Source organism: Oncorhynchus keta, chromosome 28 (genome assembly GCF_023373465.1).
Source record: "Oncorhynchus keta strain PuntledgeMale-10-30-2019 chromosome 28, Oket_V2, whole genome shotgun sequence".
NCBI lineage: Eukaryota > Metazoa > Chordata > Actinopteri > Salmoniformes > Salmonidae > Oncorhynchus > Oncorhynchus keta.
The window spans coordinates 11,074,248-11,086,988 of NC_068448.1; the positions used below are offsets into that span (position 1 = coordinate 11,074,248).

Below are 12,741 nucleotides of genomic sequence, written 5' to 3' on the forward strand. Positions count from 1 at the left end.
GTGTTACAGTTTTCATGTGGTGAAGGAGAGTCGGACCAAACTGCCACGTGTATATTGCGATCCATGTTTAATAAACAACGTAGACACGAAAAAACACAAACACTACAAAATGTAAAGAAAACCGAAACAGCCTATACTTTGTGTAAACTAACACAGAACAAGGACATCTGGACACTAAGGACAATCACCCACAACACAACTAAAGAATATGGCTGCCTAAATATGGTTCCCAATCAGAGACAACGATAAACACCTGACTCTGATTGAGAACCACTCCAGACAGCCATAGACTCTGCTAGATCACCCCACTAGCTACAATCCCACTATATACCAAAACCCCAAGACAAAACACACCACAATACAAAAACCCCATGCCACACCCTGGCCTGACCAATACATAAAGATAAACACAAAATACTTCGACCAGGGCGTGACAGGGGGGGCGAAACTGTGTACATATTTAAAACAGATCCTAAAGCAAACCTTCTTTTAGCTTTGCTTTTCCTTAGTTTTTATTGTTATTCTTTTGTTTTTCATCCTCTTATGTTTGTTGTGTAGTAAATATTTATATATTTTTATTTTTATTTATGTTTTTTCCTGTGAAGTGCTTTAAGTTGCATTCATGTCTGAAATGTGCTATATAAATAAATGCTGCTGATGTTGGCTCAATAAGACATTACTATCAGCAATACAGATTCAATGGAGCCCCAATTTAGCATGTATTTCCTGTATGCATTTAGAGAGGAAACCAACTGATTTGTCCTGATTGGTTACAGTAGATGAAAACAGAGACATACACATACAACCATTACATTAAGTGTTTGACTTCATTTATTGTGATTGTTTCATTGGTCATTTTGTGAACAATTAACAGTTATTCTGGGAGTGTTGTGGTGTGTCATAGTGGTGATGATGATGATGGTGGTGATGATGAAAATGGTGATGATGATGATGAGAGAGAAGATGTTTCTTGACTGGGTGGTTATGCTTGGACAGCTTCAATCCCTCCTTCAGATTTGACATCCTCAGTCACTCCTTCAGACACTACTTTGCCATCCACTAGTGTCTGGGTGACAATCAGCGTCTTTGTTCGGAAAGCTTTAGTTGGTTTCTTCTCGACAGCAACCTCAACTCTAGAGAGACACAGATGAATAGACAGATACCATAACTACAACACAGTCATTTCCATATCAGACCTGAGCCCTTGTGCATAGTCGCATGAAGCTAGTTTGAATCTAATTTGCAAATATTCCCATGCCTCATAGAATAACAAGCAAACAATAGAACAAGGCCAGCCGTTTAATGATAAGCTACTAGTACAGCTGTATCGCTCCAGTAACTTGATAGTTTTATCATCTCAACATACTTCAGGTATTGTAGTTGTTACACTACCCTAACCAAGCAGGACATGTAGCTCCACCTGTCATCTCTCCTTGTTTTACTCACTTCAAGTCTCCGTCCAGCAGCCTCCTGTACTCGGCGATCTCAGCCTCCAACTGTATCTTGATGTTGAACAGGATATGGTAGTCCTGTGTTTGATGTTGGATGTCGGAGCGGATCTGGGTCAGCTCAGCCTCCAGCCTCAGAAGGACGGCGTTGTATTTCTGCAACTCCATGTTGTAGCGCATCTCAATGTCATGAAGGTTCCCCTCCAGAGACGCATTCTGTGGTTGGGAGGAAAGTACGTGGTCGTAGGATGGATCCACCAAGATTGAGTTCATTTTGAAATGGTTTGGTAGCTATTGTATAAAATAATAATTCTTACCAGGCTGATCTGGGACTGAAGCTCAATCTGCAGGGACTGAATGCTCCTCCTGCTTTCACTGAATGTGGTGTGTGCCTCCTTCAGGGCCTCTGTATTCTCAGACACCTGGACCTGCACCTCTGTGATCTGGACACACACACACACCAACATGTTAACCCACAGTAATACAGTGCAGAACATTGAAAAGTGTTAGGAATGAGTCGTACTTTGGATTCATGCCACTCTTTGAGCTCCTCCTGGCTCTTCAATGCCATCTTCTCGTACTTGGCCCTCATCTCCTCCATGATCTTTCCCAGGTCGTGTCCCTTAGAAGCATCCACCTCCACCTGCACTCCAGCCATGGAAATCTGTGTACGTAGCTCCAGCACATCCTGACACAAAAGAAACAGGAAATCCATTCAATTAATGACATGGTGTTTATGGTAGTAACCTAGCTATGTAACCTATTTGAAAATGTGTCAGTTGACAGGAACCATTCCTTACCTCTGCATGGTTCTTCTTCAGGTTGATCAGTTCCTCTGTCAGAAACTCGATATCGTTCTCCAGATGCAGCTGGAGCACGATGGTGTCATCAAGTGTTCTCCTCAGATTTGCGACATCACTCTCGACAGTCTGGCGCATCCCAATCTCACTTTCATGCCTATTGACAACAACATTAAGAATGTAAAGACGTGGACATAGCCATAATGAAAGAATGTTGGCCCTATAGATTCATGCCAACAGATGATAGCACATGACACGTTTCTTTGTTTATAAGCACTCACTTGACCTTGAAGTCCTCTGCGGCTAGGCCGGCACCCTCAACTCGGATAGCGATCTGTGCATTGCCCACTGTCATCTCCGATATCTGAGGGAATATTAGAGGGAGGAGAGGGATGATTCTGGGTATATCTGTGGATCTGTTCTACAGGGTGGAGCAACATAAACATGTCCCTTGGTGAAACCTGTCACTCCATCTTTGTGCAGGTAGAAACAAAGTGACACTCACTTAAATATCTATACAGCGTCAACATGTTGGAGCCACCTCTGATAAGATGTGCTGTAAATCGTTTCAGTTTACTGTGAGGTGGTTCTGTGAAACCTCGCCTAATAAAAGGCTTGAGACAGTATTTCCCAACTCTAGTCCTCCAGTACCCCCAGCAGTATAGATTACTTTGTTGTAGCCCCAGACAAACACACCTCATTTAACTCATCAATGGCTTGATGATTAGTTGACGAGTTCAATCAGGAGTGCTTGTCTGGGGTTATAGCAAAAATGTGTACTTTTGGGGGTATTTGAGAACTGCAAATATTGGCTTTAAATATTGTGAAATTAATGAGTGGGGAGACTCAATTAACCATACAGTAGGGGCAGTTTGGAGCAGTCAGGATCAGGGTTGGGGTCATTTCCATTTAAATTCCAGTCAATTCTGGAAGTACCCCCAAAAAACAGTGATTTTCAATGAAAAAAAATGTGGAATTGGAATTTGGTTTACTTTCTGAATTGACTTGATTTAAAACCCTGAATAGGATATGATTCCACACGCATAATACTTTGTATGAATCACGCTTGAATTTAACGTCGTTATTTGAGGGCCTCACCTTCTTCCTCAGGTCCTCCAGCGTGGCTTCGTAGCGGCTGTAGTCTGCCCTAGCAGGCCCTTTCTTCTCCAGTACCTCCCTGATCTGTAGCTCCAGCTTGCTGTTGACCTGCTCCAGGTTCTTTACTGACTCCAGGTAGGTGGCCAGACGGTCATTCAGGAGCTGCATGTTGAGCTTCTCATTACCCATAGTGAAGCCACCATCAGCTGTAACACCTGTGTACACCTGGTGCTCTGCCCCTCCTCTGAAGCCCCCGAGCCTGCTGGTGTGGACGGAGGAGATTCTGGTCCCGTGTACCCCGCCACCGCCATGGGCACTCTGTGAGCTCCATGGCTTTGCGTATAGGCCTCCACTGCCACTTTCAGCACGATGACAAGTAAATCCAGGATGCGTACTGATACGTACAGACTCCATGTCTTCAGAGAGGAAATCCAAGAAGAAGAGAAGAAGAAACAGAGAACCACCTGACACTGGCACAGATTGATTCTACCGAGCGCGAGGAGGATGGATGTTAGAGGTTTTATATACCAGGCTGCATTCTGATGCGCCACTCCCTTCGATCACTATCACTTTCTAACCTTTAGTCTCCTACATAGACTCTGTCCTCTCCACCTCTCCACCCCACATTGTGACTGTGGTTTGGTAACTATTGTCAATGAGGAAGGGGAAAGTGTAGTCTATGCTACTTATGTAAGATTGAACTGTAGATAGCAAATGTACTGAATTTAAAATAGCAGTTATAGACTCTTATTCGGAAGTCATTCAGAATCAATATTGAAAGAAAACTGCTGTTCTATTGTAATCTAATATCAATAGCTAAGGAAGGAAAAGGAAAGGGAATACCAGTCAGTTGCACAACTGAATGCCTTCAACCGAAGAGATAGCCGTAGGAGATAGCCTCACTTGTTGTTTTACTGCTGCTGTTTAACTATTTGTTACTTTTATTTGACATTTTTTACTATTCTATTTTTTTGCTCAACACTTATTTTTATTTATTTTCTTAACTTCTTAAAGCATTGTTGGTTAAGGGCTTAAGGGCTCTACTGTACACGTACACAGCACATGTGTATCGTATTGTGTTGTATTCGGAGCATGTGACAAATACAAATACCATTTGATTTGAAATGTGTCTTCCGTAGATAACCCAACCCCTCTGAATCAAAGCTAACCAATGAAGCAAATATTTCTTTCATCATGTGGCTCAGTTGGTAGAGCATGGCGCTTGCAATGGCAGGGTTTTTGGTTCAATTCCCACAGGGGACCTGTATCTAAAAAGCATGAAACTGTATGGACTCACTGCTGTAAATTGCTCTGGATTAGAGCGTCTGTTAAATGACTAAAATGTCATATTTGATCTTTTGTAAAGCACTATCAGTAGGTAACATAACACTAACTATAAAAGATACAGGTGTGGCAGGGTAGCCTAGTGGTAAGAGTGTTGGACTAGTAACCGAAAGGTTGCAAGACTAGGTACAAATCTGTCATTCTGCCCCTGAACAAGGCAGTAAACACACTGTTCCTAGGCTGTCATTCAAAATAAGAATTAGTTCTTAACTGACTTTACTAGTTAAATAAAAAGGTTTTAAAAAATTGATTTCCATATTTCAGATCTGTGTAAATGATTAACTTCTCTGTTCAATGTTTGTTAATTATTGGTGTCAATTTGTTGTATTAAAGTTGCCATGATGACATTGACCACAATCTATGAGAAGTGATAACCTATAAAACCTGATTGTTGAGTTACACAGCAAGTGCATAGCCATTAAAAGAGAAGAGCCAAGAGTCTGACCAATGTTTTATTGGACAATGAAAGTACATCACACAAGGCAAATTCAACTGGACAGAAAGAAAACTAAGATGACAAGGGTAGAAAAATACATTTTACAGGTTTACAGATATTTTACTTAATCCAATTGCTAGTTTTAAAGGTAAAATCATATTGGTTAAAGCCAATTTCATCCCAAATTACTCAGTTCTGAAATTCTACTGTAAATGTATATACGACTAAATGCGTAAGTTAAAAAACACTTAAGACTCAAAAGCAAAAGAAACATGATGAAATAAATAAAGTGGAGATAATTTTCTTCTTATCCAGCTAGATGTTATCTTGTGTCTTTGGTGTGTTGGATGGTGTTGTACAATCAGGACAATGTGGAATGATGGATGTAGTCTCACAGGTTCCTCTCCTTTGTCTCTGTGCTTGAGGAGACAACCTTCCCGTCCACCAGGGTCTGTGTGACGGTCATCACCTTGGTCTTCACTGTCCGCTGGTCCTCCAGAGCATCCTGGAGCCTGAGAGAGAGAGGGAGAGAGAGAGAGAGAGAGAGAGAGAGAGAGAGATTCATAACTATCAGTCAACATAAAAATATTTATGCCTCCAAGACAGAAAATGGTCATTGGATGACTATTTACCACAGTAGGCTCTTGGCTGGCAACAAACTTCATGTTAATTCCCTTTCTCAAGTCTGCTTAATTATAGGAATTATGCATGCAACACCAATTAAGGATTTCTCTCCCTCTGTCTTACTCACTTGAAGTCTCCTCCGTCCAGCAGTCTCCTGTATGTGGCGATCTCCGCCTCCAGCTTCATCTTGATGTTGAGCAGGTGCTCGTACTCCTGCGTCTGCTGCTGGATGTTGGAGCGGAGGTTGGTCAGCTCAGACTCCAGACCCACGAGGATCTTGTTCAAGGATTCCATCTCCATGTTGTAGCGCATCTCCGTGTCTCGCAGCGTCCCCTCCAGAGATCCTTTCTGTTAGACAGAGAGAGAGGAAGAGTAAAGACAGTCAGTACAGGTGATTGTAACTTGTAAATTAACATAAAACTTAAAAGAAAAACTCCACCCAAAAAACTATCATTCGGTGTTTGTTTCATAAGTCCATTGTTGATATAGTCCCAAAATGTGGTGCATGTCAGCAATCCAGTTTTCAAGATATATAACTTTTAAAATATAGAAATACGGCTGACATGTAAAACCTGGGACAATATCAACAATAGGCTAATGAAATAAATACCAAAAGATAGAGTTTAACCAATAGTATTGATGCCATGATGTATTTTGTACACACTGGCTGTGTGAATATAGTATTGTTGAGGGATCTTACCAAGCTCTTTTGTGAGTCCAGCTCGATCTCCAGTGTCTGTAGCTGTCTACGGAGGTCGTTGATCTCTGTGTGTGCGCCTTGGAGGGCCTCTGTGTTCTGTGACACCACAGACTGCACCTCTGTGATCTGGAAGGGACATAGAGGTGATACAGATGTCAGTTTTAAAATCATTGGTTAAGTAGGAGTTTCTGTGATGCTTTCACTGTGAAGTCATCAGTGTGTGGAAAATGAATAAGCTGGTAGGTGTTACCCGTGTTTCATGCCATGCTTTGAGCTCCTCTTGGTTCTTCAGGGCCTCTTTCTCGTACTTGGCCCGGACCTCAGCCATGATGGCGGCCAGGTCCTGGCCCTTAGGAGCATCCACGTCCACCTGCACTCCAGACTGGGAGATCATGTTACGCATCTCCATTACTTCCTGTTGGGGTAGAAGGACAACAACGTTAAAATTCATTAAGCAATATGTTTTCAAGAGTGAAGTCAGCGTCCGTATTTAGGCTGTTCATTTGGGTACTCAACGTGGCCCCCTGGGTGCGTCATATGTGTGTGCCGCACCCACCACACCCCCGCTAAATCCCAAAGATCTCACACGAAACAACCCCTGTTTTTACAGTATGTTTGACTCTCTCCGATGGTGTCATGCTAGGTCTTGCTCTAGTTAAGCCATTGTGATGACAAGGGAGATGGTAAACATTTGTTTGGTGGTGCAAGAGGGGTGGGGTTGTGTACTATATTGGTTTGGTGGTTGAAAGGGGGGGTTGGGCCATGGTGAACTTACGTTGTCGTGGTTCTTCTTCAGGAAGATGAGCTCCTCCTTCAGAGCTTCGATCTCACTCTCCAGGTTCATGCGGCCCATGTTGGTGTCATCTATGACCTTCCTCAGGCCGACGATGTCAGCCTCCACAGACTGGCGTATGGACAGCTCAGACTCAAACCTGCAACACACAGCAAACAGCATCAGATACAATGCCCTGGAGAACTACGGTGAAATATTCTCCAAAGTGTCCGTTTAAACGCCCAGTGAGGTCAAAACATAATTTTCCTGTGTTTTGTATATACTTCCATCATATGAGATTTGAATATATGCTGTGAAAGTGTTAGAATTATGATAATGCCCAATTAGTGTAAGAGCTGTTTGAAAAGACATCCTGAAATTTCAGCCTGTTTTGGTGGGATGGGGTTTTGGCCTGCCTGTTGACATCACCAGGCGATCATTTGGTTAGTAGACCAATTAGAAAGAGAGTTCCAAACCTCTCTGCCAATAACACCTAGTTTTCAGTTTTTCACTCCCCACTAAGAACACTTCCAGAAAATCCTAAATTATTTATTGAGAAATGTCTCTTTGCTAAGAAGCTATTTTTGTGTCAGTTTGACCATTTGAATTGAAAACAATCACAGTAAGGTATTTAGATATTTGGATATTGAGATAAAAACGGCTGCATTGGACAGTTAAAGCATAGACTGTAGAGTATGGAGGGTATGCAGTTAATGTGGCACATCAACGGTGTTTGTTAAGTTACCGTTAATTAAGGCGTGTCAGCAACCGTCTGCTTGTTTAGTCACCGTTAATTAAGGCGTGTCAGCAACCGTCTGCTTGTTTAGTCACCGTTAATTAAGGTGCGTGTGCAACTGTCTGCTTTGCCTAGCTTGACTTACTTCACCCTGAAGTCATCAGCTGCTAAGCGGGCATTGTCGATCTGAAGACACATACGGGCGTTGTCTGTTGTGGCATCAAACACCTGCCATTGACAAGGAGAAAACAAGTTAACGTCAACATACTTTTCATTTCATTTATTTCACAGCAGTTTCAATGCTGTACTATTGTGTAATGAGTATGAAAGTGACAAGGCTGATGACAGTGGCAGCCAGGAGCAGCGGAGGCCAGCTGCCCCACAGCCGCAGTGTTTGCTCTCCATGGTATAGTAGATAAGGCTGGCGATGGATGGATGCAGGTTACAAAGTTCGGGAGGCAATCATTAACAAACAGCCAAGCTGAAAGTGCAGTGGACTACATGTCAGGATGGAGGCTGGTGATTTGCATCAGGCGGGAGGTTGGTGTGTGTGTGTGTGTGTGTGTGTGTGTGTGTGTGTGTGTGTGTGTGTGTGTGTGTGTGTGTGTGTGTGTGTGTGTGTGTGTGTGTGTGTGTGTGTGTGTGTGTGTGTGTGTGTGTGTGTGTGTGTGTGTGTGTGTGTGGGGGAGGTTGGTGTGTGTGTGTGTGTGTGGGGGGAGGTTGGTGTGTGTGTGATGGGGAGGGGGTGGTGTGTGTGTGATGGGGAGGGGGTGGTTACTGGGTTGGGTTTCCTGTTGTTCCTGTCGGGAGAAGCCTTGTTTTTGTAAAGGAGGAATATTTGAACTAGCGGTCACATCCTGGTATCACGACAAAGAAAAATGAACCCATTGTGATCTATGCGTTGGGGGTTGATTACGTGCCATGGGCAGTTGGTAAAGCCAACACATCCATGTTGGCAAACACCAGTTTAACTCCCTAGACATTCCTACCCTGACCTTTTATGTAATGCTTCAGAATGACAACCGTTACAAGAGCAGCAGACAAAGCAAATATTTTAGCAAATATTTTAGCAAATATTTTACACATATATTTTACACACAGCTCTTACACAGCTCTTACACACAGCATGTTCAGTTTACCATTTGTTTTTCTAATTTTCAAGGTTAAGTTCAATGTCCTTGTTTGGAATTTTTTTCAAAGGGACAAAGAGAAGCAATAAGATAGCAGACTGAACTCCACTCCATGGTGAAGGAAGTGACTGAACTCCACTCCATGGTGAAGGAAGTGACTAAACTCCACTCCATGGTGAAGTAAGTGACTGAACTCCACTCCATGGTGAAGGAAGTGACTGAACTCCACTCCATGGTGAAGGAAGTGACTAACGATGTAGTCGGAGCCGAATTCCACAAAGCCTGGTCTCTGCTCCACTCTGTTGGTGGAGTTCATCAGGAACTTAATTCACAATGGAGCGGAGCTCAGGTAGCTAGCAATATCAATTCTGTAATGATAGTCTTGTGATATATTTGCATTTTGTCTCTCGCTATTGGTATCTTGCATCTAATCTCCATATTTTGCATAGTTATTACTCTTGTCACTTTGGGTGGTTTGACTTTGGCACGTTGCTCCAGCAAGGTCTACACAGCAAAACCACAGAAGCATGACTGGAATGTTCCAGAATCCAATGGAAAGAGCTTTTCGGATATGTTTTTTTATATTTTTATAAATAATATAATATAGTATCAGGCAGTATTTACTGTATGCTTTAAAGTACAAGAGTAACTTGTTGCAGATGCAATAGGCCTATAATAATGACTGTTTACTAGATGTCGAACAGTATTTTTCCGAAGTATCAGCAGCTCTGAACATTTCCAGTTGAATGACTCAGAATATCCTTGCTCGCCCAACAGTATACACACATAAACCATTATAAACCCATATGTCAATCATTCAGTACTGTTATATATATACATGGTATATATACATGGAACACTATCAGAGAAATGGGAATGGAATGACGTGGTTAGACAGACTACTTTTTAATGACAAAGTACATTGACTCCAAAACTCATTTACCATGCTCCACCATCAAAGTAAGGACCACACCATGAAATAGTAGCCTTGTGTAAGTTGTGAGTAAAACCACACCATAAAAGACCCACAGACCTCACACTGGTTGAATCCACGTTGTTTACCAACTTAATTTCAATTAAATTACATTTAACCAACGTGGAATACACGTTGAATTGACGTCTGTGCCCAGCCTTGTGTAAGGAGTTCAACTTTCTCTCATCTATAGTCTATGATGGAGTTTTCTCATTTAATTTACTGCTACACACTTTCCACAGCTGAGAGAAAATATCAAAATAACCTTTTTAACTTTACCTACAGCTGTAACGACTCTCCCAGTTTTCATGGTTAAATTTGTGCATGACTCTTGATGGTTATAATGCAGATAATCATTTGAAATGCTACAGTATCATCATTTCATTGCTAACAATCTTTGTGCTAAACAGTTAACTAATAACAGGAAGTCAAATAAACACATCCATGACCCCTGAAAATGCTAGCTGGACCTGGAACTCTGGCCATGTCGAAGGTCAGCTAGCAGAACCCCTTGGAATTCCCCTTCTTATTGCTTTCTGTCTGCCCCTTGACCTTCTGCCTGGGGATGCCGGCACCTTGCCATCACTAATCAGCAGGGTTCTAACGGACGAACCAGCTACACTGGGTCTTTACTACCTAGGTCAATAACCTGACAAGGACATAGTAGGGCCACTGTGTTTCCTCTTTCACTCCCAAACTACTCTCTGTCACTCTGTTACTCTCTTCTGTCGGGTAGACCATTCTATTACAGTGAACTTGCATTTGAAATATATATTACTTCCCTAAAGCTCTATGGTGTAGATTTGTCCAGCATCTCATATCAGCCAGTACTCCTTCCTCCCCCTGGCCTCTCACCTTCTTCCTCAGGTCATCCAAGATGGCGTTGTAGCGGCTGTAGTCGTTGACATCTGGGCCTCTCTTCTCCATGGCCTCCCTGATCTTCAGCTCCAGTTTGCCGTTGGCCTGCTCCAGGTTCCTCACCATCTCTAGGTAGGAGGCCAGGCGGTCGTTGAGGTTCTGCATGGCAAACTTCTCATTGCCCATGATGTGAGCAGTGTCCCCGCTGGCGCTCACCTGGATGCTGCTGGACATGGAGCCCCCGGAGCCTCCCATCCCAACCCCCATCCCTCCCATCCCGCTTCGCACACCCGAATAGGACACAGAGGAGATTCGGGTCCCCTGACCTCCAGCACCACCATAAGTGCTGGCGGCCCGGTAGGTGGGAGCAGAAGAGCTGTGAGTGATGGAGTAGCCGTACCCACTGCCGGGTCCCCTGACGCTGCTTCGTTTGACACTCATTTTGTTAGATGGAGTGAGATTGAGAAAGGCACAGAGAGTTGAGAGTGGGCCGGCAGAAACAGGAGCACACAGACACACAGAGCATTGGCAGAGAGGAAGCCGCTCAAACTTTATAACCCTGCTGGCCCCCACAGTCCCTCCCCCTAAACACTCCTCTCTTTCCAAGTTCCCTCCCTCTCTCCTCTGTGCACCAAAAGCACTTTTTTTTAATAGAATCCTTTGTCTGGCTTTGCACTCTCAAACTTGAAACTCTACAATATACTGTAATTTCAAATGTGAATTTTTGTTTGCCTCAGTTTGTAACTATTCCATGTCAAAGTCCATCTGTAATTTGAGATTTTCATCTCTTTAGTTAAAATGTCACAAAGTAAGTAATCAATGTATATTAATTATGGACTGGTACAACAGAGTGATGGTAATCAGAAATATTTTCTGATTGTATATACTATTAATTCTGGACCCAAATATGGTCATGTATTATATGAACCACGTGTGTGAACTGTAATGTGTTATTAATGTATTTGTGTTCCACTCCCTACACAAGGTGTTTCTCAATTTCCTGACCCGCATACATTCTTCTTGAGAAATGTCAGGTGGTGAGCAGGAGTTAGTCATGTTCCTGAGAACACCTGGAATCACATAGAACCTTTTCTATGTCCCTGCCAGTTTGCATCGCAAACCACACAGGCGTAAAAAAGGCGCAATCCAGAATTGGTAAACGCATTTTTGGACTTATATAGATTAAATTATATAGGCTAATGCCATGGAATCTTGAAGAATGTATCTCATAAATGTCTCATGACTTTAGATCAACTGTCTTACCCTATCAGAACCCCAAAATATAAGCTTCTTAAAACCTCTTAAGGATCGGTCCCTTTTTTAAATGTTCACCTAAAATGACATAACCAAACTGCCTGCAGCTCAGCACCTGAAGCAAGGATATCCAGATTCTTGATACCATTTGAAAGGAAACACTTTGACGTTTGTGGAAATGTGAAATGAATGAAGGAGAATATAACACACGAGATCTGGGAAGAGATAATACAAATAAAGAAACATGTTTTTTTTTTATTTTTTAAATCATATTTGAAATGCAAGAGAAAGGCCACACTGTATTATTCCAGGATCGGCGCAATTCCGATTGTGTTCCACTCCCTACACAAGGTGTTTCTCAATTTCCTGACCGGCATACATTCTTCTTGAGAAATGACGGATAGTGAGCAGGGGTTAGTCATGTTCCTGAGAACACCTGGAATCACATAGAACTTTTTATTTCAAGATGTGACAACTCCAGCGTACTGTATGTGCAAGGTTTTAGGCTGATCCAATGAACCATTGTATTTCTGTTCAAAATGTTGTATCAAGACTGCCCAAACGTGCC

At 42.6% G+C, this 12,741-nt stretch overlaps 2 protein-coding genes across 2 annotated transcripts; both read right to left on the reverse strand.

The window, feature by feature from the left end:
• Positions 1-263: 263 nt before the first annotated feature.
• LOC118360608 (keratin, type I cytoskeletal 18-like) lies at positions 264-3,860 on the reverse strand. The gene is made up of 7 exons (XM_035739851.2): positions 3,347-3,860; positions 2,530-2,612; positions 2,249-2,405; positions 1,972-2,136; positions 1,766-1,891; positions 1,447-1,664; positions 264-1,133 (listed from the first exon to the last, which is right to left on the reverse strand). Exons 1-7 carry the CDS (start codon positions 3,758-3,760, stop codon positions 983-985), a joined length of 1,314 nt encoding a protein of 437 aa, XP_035595744.1. The 5' UTR covers positions 3,761-3,860; the 3' UTR covers positions 264-982.
• Positions 3,861-5,129: 1,269 nt separating this feature from the next.
• Positions 5,130-11,454, reverse strand: LOC118360607 (keratin, type I cytoskeletal 18). The gene is made up of 7 exons (XM_035739850.2): positions 10,917-11,454; positions 8,104-8,186; positions 7,226-7,382; positions 6,701-6,865; positions 6,451-6,576; positions 5,878-6,098; positions 5,130-5,638 (listed from the first exon to the last, which is right to left on the reverse strand). Exons 1-7 carry the CDS (start codon positions 11,358-11,360, stop codon positions 5,518-5,520), a joined length of 1,317 nt encoding a protein of 438 aa, XP_035595743.1. The 5' UTR covers positions 11,361-11,454; the 3' UTR covers positions 5,130-5,517.
• Positions 11,455-12,741: the final 1,287 nt, after the last annotated feature.